Source organism: Mixophyes fleayi, chromosome 3 (assembly GCF_038048845.1).
Source record: "Mixophyes fleayi isolate aMixFle1 chromosome 3, aMixFle1.hap1, whole genome shotgun sequence".
NCBI classification, from domain to species: domain Eukaryota; kingdom Metazoa; phylum Chordata; class Amphibia; order Anura; family Limnodynastidae; genus Mixophyes; species Mixophyes fleayi.
This window is the reverse complement of record NC_134404.1, coordinates 313125033-313146627: the sequence shown is the minus strand read 5'-3', so window position 1 is coordinate 313146627 and position 21595 is coordinate 313125033. Positions and strand designations below refer to the sequence as shown.

Below are 21595 nucleotides of genomic sequence, written 5' to 3'. Positions count from 1 at the left end.
CGACTGGGGCCCTGGGAACCAGTGAAGGCCTTCCTCCATTGCTTTTGCTATGGATGCCAATGCTAGGACAACTAGCAGTAGAAGTAATACAATACACAGGCAACAAGGAGCACCCTACTTCCTGAATCTAATTTCTCTAATTGTTCTCTACAGTTCAGCAGCATTGAGCATATCCTTATCACAGCTAGTGGAGAACTGTACATCCACTGAAAGTTATCAGTTGGGGGGCACTAGAGGGATACAAACATCCTTTTGGTCAAACCACAGTGACAGGTGAAAATTGCCACTGGAAATTGATGGTACAACTGGGACTTTAGAAAGCTGTCTCATGGTGAAAATATTGTGCACAGAAGCTTAAGTACTGTCTCCTCTTGGTGTGGAAACAGGAGGGGACCCATCTTCTGACCCGGCTAGGGTCAGCTTCCTCTCCCACCGCATCTCTTCCACTTCTCTGCGTAAATCCCTTCATTGGCTCCCTATCAGAATTCAGTGCAAGCTAATTACCCTCACTTACAAAGCCCTTACCAACACTTCCCCCCATTACATCTCTGACCTTGTCTCGAGATACATACCTACCCGGCCACTCTGCTCTCTCTCTGATCTCCGCCTCAATTCATCTCTCATTACCTCCTCCTATACTCGCCTCTAAAACTTCTGCCCCTAATCTTTGGAATTCTCTATCCCATCTCACTCGACTCTCCCTCAAACTTCAGTCTTACAAACCCTCACTCAAAACTCACCTTTTCAAGCTCTTCTATCCTGCCACCTCCTAACCATGATATCCATCACCTCCTCTTCATCACCTGTCATCTCCATTTTTCCCAGTTGGTCCTACTGTCTCTTACCACCTCTCACTTTAGAATGTAAGCCCTCGCACGCAAGGTCCTCTTTAGCTATTCTCCCATGTTTGTCTACTATCCCTCGTACGTTCTGTCACTTCTTTTGCTGCACGCTGTGTGAGTCCCCATAGCATTACTCACTATCATTTATATTACTTACATGTATTACCTCATCTATTTGTTACTTGCTTCTGTATCCGGTGCTACGGAATCTGTGGCAACCTTATAAATATTAATAAATGAATAATAATTCCACAGGTGTAAGGTGGATGGTCTCAAGCCTGCCTAATCGTAAAAAAATACTAAATTCACAAAGAAACACTGAATCCACACAAAAAGCCGGAGCCACACTAAATTCACACAATACCCCAAAACAAGCATGCAATACCCATGTGTTCGTGTATGTGCTGGGTGGGTTTTTTTGGAATAAGCTTGCACTTCAATTATTGCTTCTTTGACTGAAGTGCATAACCAGGTGTATAGACTGTAGGCTCCTTTCTGATGTGCTTTCCAACTGCATTTACATAAAATGGATCGTGATGGAGCATTGACCCATGAAAACATTTAGTATATATTTTAAAATGATTCCTTTTTTTTTATTCCTAAGTAATAAATGTAATCACTCTTGTTCCCATTGTGCCCCCAGTGACTAAACTTTAAATACTCTTATCCTCATCCCCACCAATAGCGCCACACAACGTATCAGCTGATCTAACTTCCTCTCCGCCATTTTCCCGAAGTCCAATGAACAATGAAAAAGGCCCAACAACTAGGAAGACATCTACGGGCTCGAAAGAATCGGTTCCTCTATAAACCGCTGCTGTGTATGATGCAATGAACATCTGCTCTGTCATTGGATATTTACCTAACCTATGCCGATTGGTAGCGAACGAGGAAATGGGCGCGGTCATACGGCGCTGGGAAGTGTTCGGGTGGGTTACCGTATATCCCCATCACTTCCGGTACACACCGTAATCATCTGTGACGGTGCGACAGCAGTGCGGCGCTGTACCAGCTTACACGGTATGTGGTGATAGCAGTGTCATGTGTGTTTAGTCCTCAATCAGGACACCCAGTCCCTGCTGCAGTATCCCTCGTTTGTTTTATGATATGAGGAGGGGGCATTACACAAAACTAGCTGAGACCCCCAAAATAAATCTTGATCAAACTGTAAAATTATTATTTTACTGGTCACTGTGCATTAAATTCTCTTTACAATGAGTGACGAGTGGGAGGGAATTGATTACTGAGTATTTATGGACAAACAGATGCACTGAGGAAGTGCTATAAGGGTTTTTTTTTTCTTTACAGAGGCTAAAGGCATGATAAAAGTCCATACCTAGTAAAGAGGGGTGTACTTGAAATATGGACTCTGCACACCTGTCATTCAATTATCTTGAGTATGACACAGTCCCACTTGACATGGAGGATGAGCTTCTACACTTTCCCCCACCCATACCCATCAGTCCTACTCCACCTGCACGCAAGCGTCCTTGTTCACAAAGTCTTTTAGCAGCTGTTGAGCAATGGCACTGAGGGGTTGGGTGGTCCACTGCTCACTCCTTCTGGGATACGAGCACAAATCAGCAAAATCAATTCCTATTTTCAGTCGCAATGAGCGCTGCAGTTCTATAATTGAATAGCTATCTCTGCATTACATTTGGATACACTGTATTATATTGCACGTGGATATATTGTATTATATTACTGTGCGCATACTAATGTAAAATTTGTAACTTTTTCTCTACATTTAAAGTGTGGCCGCAGGCAACCTGCCCCTGCTAGTGGGGGCTATTGCCCCCTTCTGGATCAGCCACTGGTTACAACACTATTTATATGGGAATAAATGCATACCCATACGTACCCTCTGGCGTTGAAATGTTTGTTTGTTTTTAACTCATGTAGAAAGCGCATTGTGTTTATGTATTTATTAAATATGTGTTTCTCTATGTAAATGTTAGTTTTCAATTCAACAACATGTTTGGAATGGAACAAGGAGCTTTCAAAATAGCGCAGCTCAACACATAAAGTGACAGATATGTATGGTCTCCTTTGGTAGAATGATTATTATTTTCACATTCGTTGAAATGCACCCTAACTAGCATAAAAAACACAAGTTAAGCACATAATTTTATCACCAGTGGTTATATAACCTAAAGTTGGCCCCGCATATCATGTAGGTCACTAATTAACATTCTCTCTGTTTGTTTTATCCAAGCTCCTGAGTGACGTATTACAATGGAAAGCACAACCATCTATCTGGAGTCCAAGTCGCTGCCTGTCCATCTCCTGAATGAAATGTACCAGCTGCGACTGCTTGGTTACTTGTGTGATGTGACTGTTAGAGTGGAGCATGAGGGGACCAGAGTAGACTTTTCTGCTCACAAGTCTGTGCTGGCTGCTTCCAGCAAGTACTTCAAGGAGATATTTATCGATGACCGCCTCTTGGGTGACACGGCTACTTCTATATTTTTGAGTGGAGTAGCGGCTGTGGACTTCGCCTCATTTCTGGAGTTTGTCTACACAGCCAAAGTAGAATTGGAAGAAGACAGAGTACAGCGGATGATTGATATAGCGGACAAACTCAAATGTGTTGATCTGGCCGAAACGTGCATTCAACATAAAAAGCAGATGTTGGAGGAATCGGTGTGGTTGGACCTTCAAAATATTGCTGAATCCCAGGAGACTGAAGAAGACATGCGTGAACTGCAAATAAATTCTCTAGCAGAGATCCAACCTCCTGAAGAAGAAGTTCCAATCACGAGTAATGCCACCAACCTTACCAGTGCACCAGAAAGACAAACTAGAGTTGAGTCATGTGATGAGTCGTCGTCGGCTATAGTGATTGTAGAGTATGTTGATAAAAAGAAAGATCCTTTGAAACTTTCAAACTCAAAATCCAGAAGATCAAGTGGTCGCCTTGCTGGTAGAAAAGCTGTCGTTGAAATTCCTAAGAAAAAGTACACAAGGCGACTACGGGAACAACAGGATATAGAAGAGGTCAACTCCTTGCTGAATGGCATCGAAAAGGAACAGAATCTGTGCAACGAAGAACTTATGGATGAGCAGATTGAGCATAGTATAAAGGCTGAAGAAGATGAAGACAATCCTTGCGAGCTGGAGGAAAGCGAGAAAAAGTCTAATGAAGATCACAACAAAAGCAGTGAAGCGGTTGTGTGCCCCATCTGTGGGGAAAACTTTGTAGATGACAAAAGTTACTTAAAACACTCTAAACAGAATCATGGGGGTTCTGAGGAAATCTACCAGTGTGAGATCTGCAATCAGACATTTGCAAATAGGTGCAATTTGAAAAGCCACCAGCGTCACGTGCACAGCAACGAGCGTCACTTTCCATGTGAGCTCTGCGGGAAAAAGTTTAAAAGGAAAAAAGACATTAAAAGGCACATTTTGCAAGTTCATGAGGGTGGCGGGGAGAGGCATTACTGCCAAGAATGTGGGAAGGGGTTAAGCTCCAAAACTGCTTTAAGGATTCATGAGAGAACGCACACAGGGGACAAGCCTTTTGGGTGTACACAGTGTGATGCCAAGTTTTCCCAGACTTCTGCACTTAAAACACATATGAGGTAGGAACAATCATCTTTCTTATCTATCTTCCTCCCTGCTTCTATTAGCTGATGATATATCACCTAATCCAGGTCCCCCACAATTCTCCCACATGTATATATCTGAACACTACAGATATCCAGCAAACCTCAAACGCATTATCCTATCTCCCATCTCTTCCAAAGTCCTTTAAATGTGCCCATTGGAATACACACTCTGTTTGTAACAAACTTACCTCCATACATGACCTCTTCCTCTCAAACGACCTCAACCTTCTGGCAATAACAGAAACATGGCTCACACAATCAGACACTGCCTCACCTGCAGCCCTTTCACATGGTGGCCTCCATCTCACCCACACTCCCAGACCTGGAAGCAGACAGGAGGTGGGGTTGGACTACTTCTCTCCCCACAGTGCACGTTCACAGTTCTACCAAATGTTCATCACTCACGTTCACATCTTTTGAAGTTCATACTGTTAGGATTATCTATGCATGTTGCTGTCATCTTTTCGCCCCCCCTGGACCCCACCAACAATTTCTTGAACACTTCTCGGCATGGCTCCCTCACTTCTTCTCCTCAAATCCCCCACCATCATCATGGGTGATTTCAACATCCCTATTGCTATTCCACGTTCCAATGCTGCTTCAAAACTGCTCTTTCTAACCTCCTCATTTGACCTCTCCCAGTATATTTAATCCGCTACTCATCAGGATGGCCACTGTTTTGATCCTGTTCTATGCTCAGTTTCTAATTTCCTTAACACTCCTTTCCCCCTCTCGGGTCATCTCCTTATTAGTTACTCGCTCACTCCCAGTTCTTTAACCTCCCTGCTGTCAAACTCTTCCAAGCCTCCTCATACCCGCAGGAATATTAACTCACTCTATTGATTTTCAACAGTTTTCCACATCTCTCCAACACCTTCTCTCCCCAATTTCTACATTCTCCTCCCCTGATATGGCAGATTATCATTTTCATCAAAGCCTAGCAACTGCCCTTGATCAAGTGGCTCCATCGACTCTTCATACTCCACGTAGACTTCGTTTTCAACCGTGACACACTAAAGTAACATGAAATCTACAAAAACTTTCTCGTAAAGCTGAACGTCACTGGCGTAAATCTTGTACCCCTATAATGATTTCAGCGCATATACTGCTATCTACCACTCCTATGGAAGTGCTCTGGACACTGCTAAACAAGCATACTTCCAATCTCTCATCTATGCTCAGGCTTCTAGCCCCAAACTCCTTTTCAACACATTTAAATCTTTTCTCAATCATCCCACCCCAAACCCTCCGACTACCATTAGTGCCCAGGATCTTGCTTCCTATTTCAAGGACAAGATTGATAAAATCAGACTTGAAATGATATCATCTCCCTCAACTAGCAATCAACTCAATTCCTTCCCAGCATCCTCTGACCCCCTCTCTTCATTTGATCCCACAAATGAAGAGGAAGTTTCTACCCTCTTATCTTCTCTACCTCCTGTCCTCTTGATCCCATACCTTACAAATTGGTAGGTCCCTCTCTCATGTGCTTATTCCACCTCTATCTAAAATCTTTAATCTATCTCTCTCTCCTCATATCTTTCCATCACTATTCAAGCACGCAGTGAATACTCCTATTCTAAAAACCTAAATTCTGACCCAAACTCTCTCAAATTACCACCCCATCTCTCAGCTCCCATGCTCCTAGAAACTTCTCGAGCGAATTACCTACACTCGCCTCAAACGTTTCCTTTCTGCGAACAACCTATTAGATCCTCTCCAATCAGGCTTTCGCTCTCAACACTCCATAGACACTGTGCTGACCAAGGTTGTCAATGATCTGATCACAGCTAAAACTAAAGGTGATTACTCTCTTCTAATTCTCCTCGTAACTATCCTTTGTTCCCCACATCAACGCTATATTTACATCATGCTTAATACATCTAAAAAAACCATTTCCAGAATACGTACATATCTCACACAAGACACTGCAAAATCTTTAATTCATGCACTTATCAAATCCCGCATCGACTATTGTAATTACCTCCTTACTGGTCTTCCCAAAATCAGACTCGAGCCCCTACAATCTATTTTGCACACAATGGCTAGATTGAGTTTCCTTGCAAAGTGTTTTACATCTGCTTAGTCACCCTGTCAGTCTCTACGTTGGTTGCCTTTTTTTCAACAAACCCAATATAAAATTCTTCTCCTCACTTGTCTCAAAATATCTCCCAACTCGACACCTCCGTTCTGCACAAGATCTGCGTCTCTCTTCCACGCTCATCACATCCTCCCATTCTCGGTTACAGGATGTTTATCGGGCTGCACCCACTTTATGGAATTCACTCCCTCGCACCACAAGACTTTCCTCTAGTCTCCAAACCTTCAAGCATTCACTGAAAACCCACCTCTTCAGACAAGCTTATAGTATTCTCTACCACCCTCTTAATCTTCCTAGGTTACCCTATTACCACCCTCTACACAGCTACCACAAGACAACAACCCTCTGACCAACATAGTTGTGTGACTGAGCATACAGCCCACTAAATACTTTTTAACTTTACATGCTAGCTGGACCAATATTCAATATGATGTAGCACATACCCTGGTGTATGGAAACCATTGTCCCATAGAATGTAAGCTTGCGAGCAGATCCTCTTACCTCTCTGTATGTGTTACCCAGTATTGATTTATTACTGTTTGTTCCCAATTGTAAAGAGCTACGGAATCTGCTGGCTCTATATAAATAAATGTAGATGATTATGATGAACTGACCCCATAACACTACTCCGTTGCCAACAAAACATATTTTTGCATTGGAGATTGAATTAAATCATCCTGGTGATTTTTGCCAGGATTCCTTTCGTATTTCTGGTTCTCGTTATGAAAGCCCTCTACAATACTGTACCTTTCTCCGTCTCCTCTCCTCCCCATAGATCACCATATGTATGTTCTATGATCTGCTAAATAACTACAGTTTTCATCATCTCTTATCACCACCTTAAATACTTCTCCCATGCTGCAGCTATTCTCAGGAGAGCAATCAATGTTTCCCGTTAATTTGTAAGCTGTTGCAAGCAGGACTCATTTGTCTCAAGTTATGGTCTGTATTTTAAACCTGTACTCTAATCAATGTTTATTTCGATATGTTTGCACTTTATAAATAATATCATCATAATATTGTTGGTACAATATATTTACACATATGCTACATCTATAACATTTATTTAATGTGTTACCTTGTCTCAGGCCAAAAAAAATAATCTACAAGCTCTCAGATGTCTGCTTTGTAAGTCTGTCTGACATGCAGCATTCATCAATAAGGCATAAACCATATACATCAACGTTTAAAGTGGAACTAAACTCAGAAAATGAAAGATACTTATTTTAGAACTCCACTTATTAATACACATGAAAGTGATAACTATTTCATACTGAAGTATAGGAAATGTTTTAGCAGGCATTGCCCCTAACGTCATTTTACTTACTGATCCAAATCCGTGAACTGAGATGTTAAACAGACTTTCAAACACATCTGTAGTGGTTTAATGAGCAATTTCTGAATTATATCCTGAGAGAACTGTTCTATTAAAGGAAAATTACGATAGTAATGTTCTAGAGGCGGTTTGTCAGCTAACCTACGCTTGTGCATACACACACTAGAATGCTAGTTCACAGGTATTTCCATTATGGGTCATATAATAGGAATATATATATTTTTCTCTTCCCCCAGAATTCACACTGGCGAGAAACCATTTGTCTGTGAAGAGTGTGGAGCCAAGTTTACACAGAATCACATGCTTATTTATCATAAAAGGTGTCACACAGGTAACACAATGTATACATAAATGATTGGTTTAAAACTATAATATAAGTAATTCTATTTCAGTTTGTATAACACTTTTCATTGAATAGAGGCACATTCTATACTGTATCCATTTCTTGCAGCATGCCAGGACTGTCCTTGTTTCCTAAATACAGTGTTCCCATTGGCTAGAGTACCTTAGCTGGAATTATTGGGGAAAGAAGTAGTAAATATTCATTAAGACTGTAGTAGAGTGAATGCAGGGTTGGGGCTTATAAGCGACCTACTCTAAAATTCAGTCCGTTCATATGTTGGACCATCATTGACGATGATCAAAATACATTACAGTTAGGGATGCGTTATTCCTTATAACACTCAGCACTGAAGCGATGACAACAGGGGGTAAAGGTTTGAACCTCCAATTTCTGCAAGTTCCCGGAAATCGGTGACTTTGCAGGGAAAATTTAAAGCGGCGATGGCTTGTAAAGGCAAGTTTGCCTTTAGGACTCGGTTTATAAATATATTATTTTTAGGAGTTTATAGATATATTAGCACCACTTGTGTATTATAAGAAAATAAGTTATTTTTAGGCGATAAGGGTTATTTTAAACATGTATATTTTGTCTCTTTTTATTTAAGTGGTTCTCCTCCTAAAAACTATTTTTAATATGTAGTGGAGGGGGCAAAGGCGAGTATCGGAGGCACACACCAATCTGATACAGGGTCACATCTGTCCAGGATCCAATCACCATAAGCGGTGGCGGCACTCTATGTAAGACCAGCTGTGTGCCTCCTTCTGCGCTGGTCTTCATCAGCTATTCAACTGCTTCCTTTTACTGTTACCTGTGTGATCTTCATTATAGCAAACTCAGACAGCTACTGCCATGAACAGAATGCTGGAATATCATTCTTTGTATACTAAGCATGTCTCTGCCATGTCAGGCAGACTGTAGCTGAAAAGCCGATAAAGACCAAAGCAAAGCTCTGCAAGATCTGTGTGTGTGTGTGTTTATGAAAGGGTACATTTGGCTGCAAATGTAGTTAATGGTGCAGTACTTTCATACAGCCAGCAGATGGTGCTATATGCTTTTATTAATAGGGAATGTATTTTTTTTGTACTGGATTAACACCATCAGGGACATTTGCTTGCTTTTGGGAAGTTACTTTAACATATGAGAAAAAAACAAATTATATAATTGTCTTATATTTTAAATATTTTTCTAATACTTACTAAGTAAATAATCAAGAGTAATCTGTTTATTTCCACTTCTGTTACGGCACAGGAGAGCGACCTTTTATGTGCGAGACCTGTGGGAAAAGTTTTGCCTCCAAAGAATATCTAAAGCATCATAACCGCATACACACAGGCGCCAAACCGTTTAAGTGTGATATCTGCTTCCGGATGTTTGCTCAGAGGAATTCTCTTTACCAGCATATTAAAGTTCACACTGGTAATACTCATTTATTCTCTGTTTTGAAAGAAAATAAAGTATGAAAAATGTCTTTAATCAAAGATAGTGATTTACTTTCTTAGTCTCGTGCATCTGCCATATTGTGTTATATAAAACAGCAGAGAAGGTCTGTGCAACACTGTAATAAATAAGTTAAACTGTTTTAAAAGCTTAATCCATCCATGCAAAACAGATATATATTTTTACCAAGCTTAGATCCTAAGCGTTGCCCTGAAAAAAGTTCTGTATTAGAGCAGGCAACAACTTAAGAACTACTGCAGCCCATAGTTCTGGTCTGTTGCCATTGGAGAACAGTCAGTGCACCAAAACACAATCATACTTTTAATTGGCATGTTGTCAGTTTTATGCACAGTGGTCACGTGTTCTCTGTCCAAGTGAAGGATGAGGATATTGTGTTACACCTTTAAAACATGGTGTATTTCAGTGGTGAGCGACTGCTTGCTCATGGGTGAGATGTGACCAGTAATGTACCCTCTGCTTTCTAGTTTTGTCACTGCGCAGTCACACAGTCCATGTAACAGGTTAGTCCATGATCAGATGGTGAGGTACTGTTAAACACAAAAAGAGAAAGCTAAAAGTATATATTGAGGCAGGTGTTCAGTCCTATTTTGCAATCATATATATTATGATATGTAATAAAATAATGTCTGGTTTCTTCTACTGTGAGTTATCACATTTGTTGGTCTATATTCATCATCACCATTTATTTATATAGCGCCACTGATTCCGCAGCGCTGTACAGAGAACTCATTCACATCAGTCCCTGCCCCATTGGAGCTTACAGTCTAAATTCCCTAACATACATACATACACACACACACACACACACACACACACACACACACACACACACACACACAGAGACTAGGGTAAATTTTTACAGCAGCCAATTATTGATCTCCTTTCATATTGAGGAGAAAATAATATCCATTTGAATTAATATAAAATGACTCAATGATTCTATTAATAGTGGCTAGGCTTCAGGCAATCATAGTTATATCAGACAGCTTTTCACGTTCATTGCCAATATTATTAAAATGAGTCACCCAATAGTGTGATAGTTATGGATGTGCGATCATGGAAATATATCACTCCAAATTTAGGTTATAAATTATTGTTATGCATAGATTTCCTCATATGTAGGGATACATATGAGGGAACATTTCGGCTGAGCATTAGGACATGAGCAGCCAGTTATGTTGCTCAGGATACTTGCCAGACAGGTTATAATGCAAGTCAAGTGAAGTGAAGTATTTATCTTATTAAATACTGTAAAATATAAGAAACTACCATTTTGACTAATGCTGTGTAAATTATATTCTGTTTTAGGAGAACGCCCCTACTGCTGTAATCAGTGTGGAAAGCAGTTCACTCAGCTGAATGCACTACAGCGGCACAATCGCATCCACACGGGCGAGAAGCCTTTCATGTGCATCGCGTGTCAGCGGACATTTACTGATAAGTCTACACTCCGGAGACACACCACGGTGAGAGATCTGCCCCTCTGTCTGTTTCCCAGGCCAGGCTTCTAGAAAAAACACAGGGAAAATTTAGTTTAGAAAACGACAACCGGGCAAAGACACAGTTCAGTCAGCATGAAAATATCTGTATTGTCTCATGGACCTTTAAATGAACAGGTTCTGATTCAGTGATATATTACATATAATCTGGTTTTAAATGTATTGCCTTTTGCTTAGGACAGCCAAAGTCAAGGATTGGAGAAGGTAGAGTAGTGGGGGATGAAGTCAAGGTTGGAGGATTGGAGAAGGTAGAATATTGGGGGATGACGTCGAGGTCATAGGATTGGAGAAGGTAGAATAGTAGGGGATGAAGTCGTAATCGGAGGACTAGAGAAGGTAGAATTGTGATATACAGTTTAACAAAACAAGTCTTCATCATAGCACAAGCAAAGAAATCCAAAACAAAACTTTGTTCCAGCAGAGGTTTGGTAGAACTGAGGGACTTTATAATGGCTACAAACAGGTGAGATAAAGTGTTCTGATTGACATGACCCTTTTCACTGAAGGGCTGATTGCAGAGTAAGGAAATCTGTGCAGTAGTCCAGGTAGGTGACTAGCTAGATTGTTGTTCTTAGCAGAGTGCTGATCACAAGAATTAAGAGAAGGTGTTTGTAGCTGTCATTGTGAATTGATTTCTGACAGCTGTCACCTGGAGCTAGTGTTGTGAATCCTCACAGTAATTATTTTCTGTCAGCTGGAACTAGTGTTGTGAATCCTCACATATACATTCTATTCTTATTTTATTATTTTGAAGTTTTGTAATAAATCCTCATTTGTTGAGGTCTGTATTGCTGTAAAATTGTAGTAACGCCTAAAAGGTGAAGATGTTTGCATTCATATAATGCACCAATTGCAGTTTAATTGTATTGTCTCACATTTTTGTGTTTATTAAAGATCCATGATAAAAATACACCGTGGAAGTCATTCCTTGTTGTCTTGGATCCGAAAGGTGAAGATGGGGAAAAATCAGAGCTTACAGAAGAGGATGGCGAGGATTCACCAAAACCTGCAGAGAAGCTGACTTACTCAGAGAACGGTCACTTTCCTAACCTGACTGTCGTGCCTGGAACTGTAGATATATTGCACGAAAACAACACTACCTCTATACTGGGCTGTAAGGCCGACTGCACCATTATACCTCAGGACGTGTACATAGCCACCACTTTAAGCCACCTGACTGTCCTCCATACACAGACGGAATCTATTCAAGCAATGGTCAGTTTGGAGTAATTTCATGCATAACTTGCGAATGAGGCTGGGTCTTAAGCAGCAGTGTGGACCAATCACATGCCCAGCAATTTAGTCTTAATGTTTTACTACTGTTCGTAAGGTTCTATAAACGTTTCGTCATCCCAAGGGAATTCTGCATTATTTTTGTTATTGTTTCATTGTCCTGAAAGACATTTCCTTCCACAATAAATGCCCATTCCAACCTTCACATCATAAGAGTGTATAATTATTGAACTGTAATGAAAAGGTTACGTAGATTGGGTGATACGCTTCCTAAAAGGAGGGATTTGTAGCAATAACGTTTGGTGTTATTTCAAAATGCTGACTAAGCTGTACCAATCTTACCAAATTGAGGATCTGCAGTATTATTTTGTTTTCTAGCGCCTTTCAAGGTGCGCACACCCTTGGTGTTTGAAAATACCACCGTAGAATAAATATGCATCTACATTTGTAGGTTGCCTATAAAAGAGCTTTTCCCAGAAGCCAGTGCAAACATTAGCACCCTGACAGACACCGCCATCTTGGCTCATAAATGCACACGCTTCCACATAAAATAAGTGCACTTGAGCGAAATTAGGCGTCTTCTAGTCAGATACAAGCCGATTGTTGATGGTCACTGTGGTTCAGGGCAAATGTTGCACCTAAATGCCTAAATTGTTCCTACATTTCCATTGGCTCAAACACATTTCATTTAAATTGGGAATTTGTTATTTTACACAGCTCTATGCCTGCCTTGTGGGAGTTTGATTAAAACATAGCACAAGTCTAAATTTGAGGTATTTTAGCTGTAAAGTGTGTACAGAATCATAATCAATGATAATGATTCCACTATTCTCAATTCTATTGTCTGCACTGTGATTACTTTAGAGACAAGGCTGAAATGAGAATTTACACTACAGATCTAATTAAACACAGTTTTGCTGTGAAATTTACTTGCATCACTTTTAGACCAGATTATATTGCTCTCCCTGTTTTATCAGTAACTGGTAAATGTTCTGTAACAATATTGAATATTATGGTGCAATATTTTTTTCTTAGTTCTTTTATGTAATACAACACCAGCTAGTTTATTTTACTGTGGGGATATTGTTGGTAAATTTGATTTATCTGTGTGGTGAAACATCATCCTCTATAAATCTGCTTCTTAAAGTTTGTTTTCAGCGAACTATTCAAAATGTATTTAACTGCAATCTCTGAGCAAACCTGAAGTGATGTGTTTGCAATATTCAGTTTGCTCATCTGTAACAGTGCGTTAGCCCTAAAATATATTCTCTGTTTGCTGAAATTACTGCTGGTTACAAACTGCTTAGTTTTTAAAAGTCATATAAGATGCTACTGTCTGCATGGTTTCATTTACTAAAGTGTCTAAAGTCCAATATGAATCATCATTAACTTTTTGTTTTGTGCATCTGGATATGGGCAAAATTATTAATATATATTTTATGATCCAATGCAGTTTGTGTGTTTTATGTTTTTTTGCAACTAACTGCATCTGTCTAATAGTTTTGTGGCTGGAGTAGGTAAGCTTCCAAATCAAAAGTGGAGGTGTTGCCCATAGCAACTAATCCAATTCCAGCTATCATTTATCCAGTATGTACTAAATAAATGATAGCTGAAATCTGATTGGTAGCTATAGGCAACACCTCCACTTTTTCTTTTAGAAGTTTTAGTATATCTAACCCCGTGAGTTCATCCAGGGTGCTATTTGCACAAACTTTGTTTGTTTTCCCCATGTTTGTTCCTATCACAAGCAAAAAACACACTGGTAAGTTGATTGTCTTCTGGCTAAATGTGTGTGTATGTGTGTGTGTGTCTTTTAGGGAATTAGATCAAAGAAGAACAAGCTGTAAAAAGTTTGGTTTCATTTAATAAAACTACAAACTTTAAAAATACAATTGTACCATACATAGCGAAACCCCAAGCGGGCTTAACAAACTAATAAATAAATTTTTATATAAAAAGGATATTTAGGAATAAATCAAATAAATATAACATGATCTAGTCTATAGGACTGTTTCAGAATTAAATATACTGACAATATGTATATTAAAGGCAAAAAAATTTAAACCGCAATTAACCAACCTACCTTGTTAAAAATATGATATACATGATTTGTTATCTTATTTAGATGGAATTGGCCATAGTGTTATATCATCAGTATTTGTGCAGAGTCATTTGCTATGAGTCTGTTATATTCTCAAACTGAGGAAACTTATTTTCTCTTTCTTCCTATCTGGAGGACACTGCTACCATGGGGTTGTGGCTGGGGAGTGTGGAGTTGGCACATAACTAGTTAAACTGTGGCTGCTGACTGACTCCTCCCCTCTGCCACCCCCTGTAGCTAATCAGTGTAATCTAAGTGCCCAAGGAGTTGGGCTGACTTTTATTTTGCTCCTATTTATTTTATTTTATAGGCTGTTTTTCCACTAGGATAGTGTAGAAAGAAGATAGAAGGGGACAGCAGGGCTGTTTTACTTACAGGACTGCAGCGCTGTCAGGTAGTGAGAGCGGCGGCTCTCACAGAAACCGCCTATCTTCTTTGTATGATACTGGCACGCCAGAGCGGGAGAAGACGCGGCCACATAATTTCCTGGGGACCGGCGCTGCTCTGAGGAGCATAGAGTGCCAGAATCCAGAAGAGTTGGCCGCCGCCATCTTGGAAGCTACCAAGTCCCTTCCTCAGAGAGGGGGGGGGACGGAGCAACAGTACACAATGCTTTTAAGGCATTAAGAAGAGGCAGTCTGCAGGCTTAATAGGAGAAGCGCCACAGACAAACTCTTATAAGCAGTCCGGAGGCTGCTGGACACTGCACACAGGGAGGAGTTATTATAGAGCTCCCCCTGTCTTAATTGGCAGACTGGTTTCTTCCACAGGGCCAAAGCATCGGCTGGAGAAGGAAACTTTGCAGTCAAACTCGGACAGACTTTGCTGCTGGACTCCCTCATGCCTGGTATACATTAACCTGGATAGGCTAAGTATTATTTAATCCTTATAGTACACTATACTTGCTATATAAGAGGAGGTATACTGTGTCTTACAAGTGATATAGTGTTGTAGTTACATAATTGAATATATTGTTTCCTACTCACTAAAAATGGATACATATATATATATATATATATATATATATATATATATATATATATATATATATATATATATATGTATATATATATATATATATATATATATATATATATGTATATGGAGGTATACTGTGTTTTACAACAGATATAGTGTTGTAGTTACAACGTTGAATATATTGTTCTCTACTCACTAAAAATGTATACATATATAATTGGGTTATAAAAAAAAAAAAATCTAAGATACTACTGGTGACTTTGTCAGGGATTAGTAGTATTTTTAGGGGTCAATCTATACCTGTGTGACTGTATACTATACTTTCTATTCCTATTCATTAATCATGTCTAATGAAGGAAAATCTACTAAAGCTAAGTTTTATAATTGTTCAAAATGTTAAATAAATTTACCTATGGGACAACAGGACCCGGGGGCCCTCTGCGTGGGCTGTGACGCGGGATCCCAGGCTGCGCAGTCTCAGGTTTCGGCTCCTATAGCCATGGAGGAACCGAAGTGGGCAATGTCTTTACAACAGTCTGTAGACTCTCTGGTGCAGCTTTTGAGCCGCCCAAAAGTGACTTTAGTAGAGGAACACCCCTCTACCTCGTTAGTTGGGGTAGCCCAAACGGCAGTATTGTCTCAACAAGAGGAGAATGCAGGTGTAGGTCCAAGTGACCTTCCATCCTCATTGGCTCCTTCAGGCCTTTCCCTGGGGGAACCGGCATGGTCCAGTGCCTTGGTTAGCGGTATCGATAAATGAAACCATTTTTTAGACTACCCAGGACCATCGTGGTCTAGAAACAAAAGATGCAAAGTGAGCCATCCTCTCTTCTCGGTCATCAGAGGAGGACGGGGAACTTCTGCATGAGTCAGATTTCCAGACACAGGTCTTAGACCTGGATGACTCTAACAGAAATCAAGGTGTTGAGGATCTGGTTCTGGCAGTTCGGTGGGCCTTTGATCTCATAGACATTGACGAGCCTAGATCAGTTAACCACGGGTTATTCAAAAAGGTTAAAAACCCGTAATTTATTTCCCCCCTTCTTCGTAATTAAGGGAGATTGCTGAATCTGCCTGGTCTTAGCCCGATCGCAAAATGGTGGTTCCACGTAGGTTTGCAGCCAGATGACTTAGCACGCTGGGAACAGGTTCCTAGAGTGGATACACCGGTGGCACGACTGGTGCGCCAGACTACACTGCCAGTTCAGGGCACCGTCAATCTTCAGGATGTCGCTGATCGGAAAGTGGAAGGATTTTTAAAATCCATTTATGGTATAGTGGGAGCCTCCTTTAGACCCATGCTGTCTTCTGCATGAGTTGCTAGAGTGATGGAAACGTGGGCTGACCGACTGGCAGAGGGATTGTAGGATTCGGACCTTTTTCCCCTGGCCTTACACCTGAAGGAAGCTGCAGAGTATGTGTATGAGGCAGCGCAGAACGCAGCATCCTTTACATCTTGTATGTCTGCTAATGCGGTAGCGGCTAGAAGAACTCTCTGGCTTCGGTCCTGGGAAACTGACACAGAATCCAAAAGGGCCTTACTTATTTGGGCTCTGTACTTTTTAGACCAGAGTTAGATAACTTTATCTCCCAGGCGACAGGGGGGAAGAGTACTTCCCTTCCCGTGAATGTAATAAAGCCTCGTACACCGAGGTTTAGCTCCTTTCACCACCTTTTCGAGGAGGGCCCGCCTTTAGAGGTCAGACAAGCAGAGGTAGGGTTTCTGGGTTTAGAGGCCTCTCCCATAGAGGAAGGTCCTCAGCTGGTAGCAGGTGCCAGGCCAGACTTCCGGGGTAACCAGCAGTCTGACTCTCACCCTCCTTTCCTCGCAGCTGTGGGAGCCGGGGGACGTCTGCGACTGTTTACAGAACAGTGGATAAAATTCTCTCCAGATGGGATATATTGTGGAGCTTTTAGGTCAGGCCCCTCATTGGTTCTTTGCAACTTCCTTGCCTCTCAACCACAACAGAAGGCAAGCGATGTTGCACTGTGTAGATTCTCTTTCAGCGGGAGTAATCTGTCCGATCCCAGAGAATCAGAGACGCCAGAGATTCTATTCAAATCCCTTTTTAGTTTCCAAACCGGGCGGTTCCTTCCATCCCATTTTGAACTTAAAGTCTCTTCATCTACACCTAAGAATACACAGGTTTCGAATGGAGTCTCTTCATTCTATGATAAATGGGTTGGAGGGGGAGAATTCCTGGCGTACATAGATATTGAGGACTTGTATCTGCATGTATCTATATGGGAAGGGCACCAGCCATTGCTCCGCTTCACGGTAGGAGCGGTCAATTACCAATTCAGGACGCTTCCTTTTGACCTGGCCACAGCGCCCAGAGTATTTACAAAAATCATGGCAGTAATGGCTGCCCGCTTCCGGTCTATAGAGGTGAGCATAGTGCACTCGACGACTTGCTGATCAAAGTCCCTTCAGATCAGCTCCTTTGTCAGCTTTTACACCTCACTTTAGAGACCCTGCAGCTTCACGGTTGGTTGATAAACGTCCAGAAGTCGCAGTTAATACCAGTCCAGAGGATGATTTTTTTAGGTCTTATAATGGACACCAGAAGACAAAAAATTTTCCTTCCACAGGACGAGGTTTGCTCACTACAGGACCTAGTGACCAAGGTCCTAGACAGTCACAAACCTTCCATGCTTCTTTGCATGAGGTTACTGGGCAAGATGGTTTCAACCTTCGAGACGATCCCCTATGGAAGGTTTCACTCTAGCTGCTTTCAGGGAGATCTCCTAAAGAAGTGGTCAGGTTCATCTCTCCACTTGGAGCACCAGAGGATAATGTTGTCCACAGAGGCTCGTCTATCTCTCAGATGGTGGAAGAGTCAAGAACACCTAAGCATGGGCAGATCCTTTGCCCCATGTTCCTGGATCATCTTAACAATGGATGCCAGTCTAAAGGGCTGGGGTTCAGTGATGCTACATTTGCACCTTCACGGTCTTTGGTCAGAACAAGAAAGTTCCCTTCCAATAAATATCCTGGAGTTGAAGGCCATGTTAATGGCTCTCAAAGGGGCTCAGTCCCTAATTCAGGGATTCCCAATACGATTACAATCAGACAATGCTTCGGCGTTTGCATATGTCAACAAACGGGGGGGACAAGGATTCCAAGGGCAATGGGCATATCAGCCCAGATATTTGCCTGGGCATAACAGTTTGTCCCATCTCTGTCAGCTGTATTCATTCCAGGCATTCTAAATTGGGAAGCCGACTTCCTAAGTTGCCACACAGTAATTCCAGGGGAATGGTCGCTCCATCTAGAAGTGTTTCAGCTATTAGTCCAGAAGTGGAGCCTTCCGGATCTGGATCTTATGGCGTCCAGACACAATCGGCAGGTTCCCAGATTCTGTGCAAGAGCAAGGGACCCGCTAGCGGTGGCGGTGGACAAAATGACAATGCACTGAAATTTTTCGGCTGTGGTATCTTTTCCCTCCCATTCCAATACTTCCCCAAGTACTCCGGCGGGTAAAGCAGGGAGGAATCCCAGTTATACTGGTAGCACCCCATTGGTCCCGCAGGGTATGGTATGCAGACATCCTTTTCTTGGCGGTGGGTCAAGGACTTTTGCTGCCTCTTCACAACGACCTCCTTCTACAGGGTCCTTTTCAGCATCAGGACCTTTGATGGCATGGCTGTTGAAGCGGTCAAAACGGTTTTCCTCCAGGGTGGTGAGTACCCCGTTATTGGCCAGGAAACCAGTGTCAGCCCACATTTATCATAGAATCTGGCGCATCTACGTTAAATGGTGTGAAGACTGGGCACACAATACAAGTAAATTTCATTTGTCCTGGCTGCTAGGTTTTCTTCAAAACGATCTTGATGTAGGGCTGCGCCTGGGATCCTTAAAGGTCCAGGTCTTGGCTCTTTCCATCTTCTTCCAGAAGTATCTGTCGGAGCTTCTGGAAGTCCATACTTTTTTGGAGGGGGTCCTGCACATTCAACCTCCCTTAGTACCAAATCCAAATCTCACGGTGCCGTGGGAGGAACAATCTATGCTACAAGAACCTCCTTTTGAACCCTTACAGTCAGCGGACCTTAGGTTTCTTACATGGAAGGTGGTGTTCCTGCTGGCCATAGCATCAGCTAGACGAGTCTCAGAGCTTGGGTCTCTTTCTTGCAGGGAGCCTTTCCTGGTCTTCCATGATGACAGGGCGGTGCTTCAGACTGTCCCTTCCTTTCTACCGAAAGTGTTACCGGATTTCACATTAATCAGGAAATAGTGGTGCCAGTGTTCCAAGATGCTTCTGCAGGTTCCACCTTAGAATATTTAGATGTGGTCAGGGCATTAGGTATTTATGTCCAAAGAACTTCGGACATCTGGCGTACGGACTCTTTTTGTCCTAGTCGATTCCCGGAAAAGAGGCTGGCCAGCTTCCAAGCAGACCATTGCTAGAAGGCTTACCTTTACAATAAAACAGGTGTATCTTAGGGCTGACCGGACTGTGCCTACCCACGGCACACTCCACCAAGTCTGTGGGGGCTTCCTGGGCTAAGCGGAATGGGGCCTCGGCTGATCAGCTATACCGGGTGGCCACATGGTCCTCGGTCTATACATTCACCAAATTTTATCAGTTCAGTGAGTTTGCATCCTTGGATGTTACATTCGGCCGTAGCGTGCTACGAGCTGAGCATTCAGGACGGTCCCTCCCTTGGGGGGCTGCTTTGGTAAGTCCCCATGGTAGCAGTGTCCCCCAGATTGGAAGAAAGAGAAAAAAGGATTGTTATACATACGATAAATCCCTTTCTCTGATTCCAACTGGGGGACACTGCGTTCCCTCCCTTCTGTTATTTTGCTGTTTGCTTCTTGGTTGTTCGACTCACTTTACCTGAGGGCTTTAGAATTACACTGACTAGCTACAGGGGGTTGCAGAGGGGAGGAGTCTGTCAGCAGCCACAGTTTAACTAGTTAAGTGCCAACTCCACAATCCCCAGCTACAACCCCATGGTAGCAGTGCCCTACAGATGGAATCAGAGAAGGGGATTTATCGTAAGTATAAAAATCCTTTTTTTGGAATTTAATGAAAATGAAGGTGAAATCTCTGATGTCTCAGATTCTTCACTATTTCAAATAGATGGAGAAAATAAATACAAATGATGCATGACCCTTTAAAGAAACTACTATACAGGTGTTTTATTTGTAGGTGCTTAAATAATAATAATAATAATAATATGGAGCCTGTGTTGGATCTCTGCGAAGGAGAAGAAACCATGGAGTGGTGTAATGTGAGCTAAAATTAAAATCCTGCTTTATCCACAAAGTGAAAAGACAAAGGTCTACACATATTGTCATACTATCTCAGTCAACAAACCCCCATCGCCTCTTTGTCACTTTCAAACTCCTAGCTCTGCTCTCCCCTTCCTGCCGTCCCATCCACCCTCTCTGCCACTAACTTCCCCACCATTTTGATCTCCAGAATTCATTTAATTGGAAATAAAATCTCCTCCTCCCACCTCTCTCATACCCCCTATTGTCCTCCAGCCATCATCCAGTGTGCTCCTTCTGCCCCACCACAGGCGAGGAAATTCATTCTCTACTTATATATTCTCCCCCCTCAACATGCCCCCTCGTTCTCATTCCTTCCCACCTTTCTGACACTGTCCTCTCTCGGTTCACCTCTTCTCTAACCACTCTTTCTCTATATCTACCTTGGGCTCCTCCTCCCCCTCTTCCCCACTTTCTGCAGGAGTCCCTCAGGGCTCTGTCCATGGCCCTCTGCTCTAGTCTTGGTATAACTAATCACTGGGTGAACTTATCAGTTTCTTTGGTCTCCAGTACCACTTCTATGTCGACGACAGCCAAATCTACCTCTCATCTCCTGACCTCTCCCCTTCCCTGCTCACTCGGGTATCCTGTTACCTCTGTCATCTCCTTCTGGCTGTCCCAATGTTCCCATAAACTCAACATGTCCAAAACTGAACTTATTGTCTTCCCTCCCTCAAAAGTTTCCTCCCGTCCTCCATCAATGTTGACAATAGCAATATCTCCTTTCTTACACAAGTTCGATGCCTGGGTGTCATCCTTGACTCCTCCCTCTCCATCTCCCATATCAATTCCAATCCTGCAACATAACTTGTATCAGA

General features: G+C 42.0%; 1 protein-coding gene across 1 annotated transcript; it reads left to right on the top strand.

Annotated features, from left to right (window-relative positions):
- Positions 1 to 1609: 1609 nt before the first annotated feature.
- GZF1 (GDNF inducible zinc finger protein 1) lies at positions 1610 to 12625 on the top strand. The gene is made up of 6 exons (XM_075204016.1): positions 1610 to 1862; positions 3058 to 4423; positions 8124 to 8218; positions 9479 to 9646; positions 10997 to 11154; positions 12082 to 12625. Exons 2-6 carry the CDS (start codon positions 3078 to 3080, stop codon positions 12415 to 12417), a joined length of 2103 nt encoding a protein of 700 aa, XP_075060117.1. The 5' UTR covers positions 1610 to 1862; positions 3058 to 3077; the 3' UTR covers positions 12418 to 12625.
- The last annotated feature ends 8970 nt before the right edge of the window (positions 12626 to 21595 follow it).

Bases quoted from the DNA above. Each gene is read 5' to 3' on its own strand.
- GZF1 (XM_075204016.1), top strand. From the start codon at position 3,078: ATGGAAAGCACAACCATCTATCTGGAGTCCAAGTCGCTGCCTGTCCAT. The intron at 4,424-8,123 runs GTAGGAACAATC...CTCTTCCCCCAG, and splicing joins GCACTTAAAACACATATGAG to AATTCACACTGGCGAGAAAC. The intron at 9,647-10,996 runs GTAATACTCATT...ATTCTGTTTTAG, and splicing joins GCATATTAAAGTTCACACTG to GAGAACGCCCCTACTGCTGT.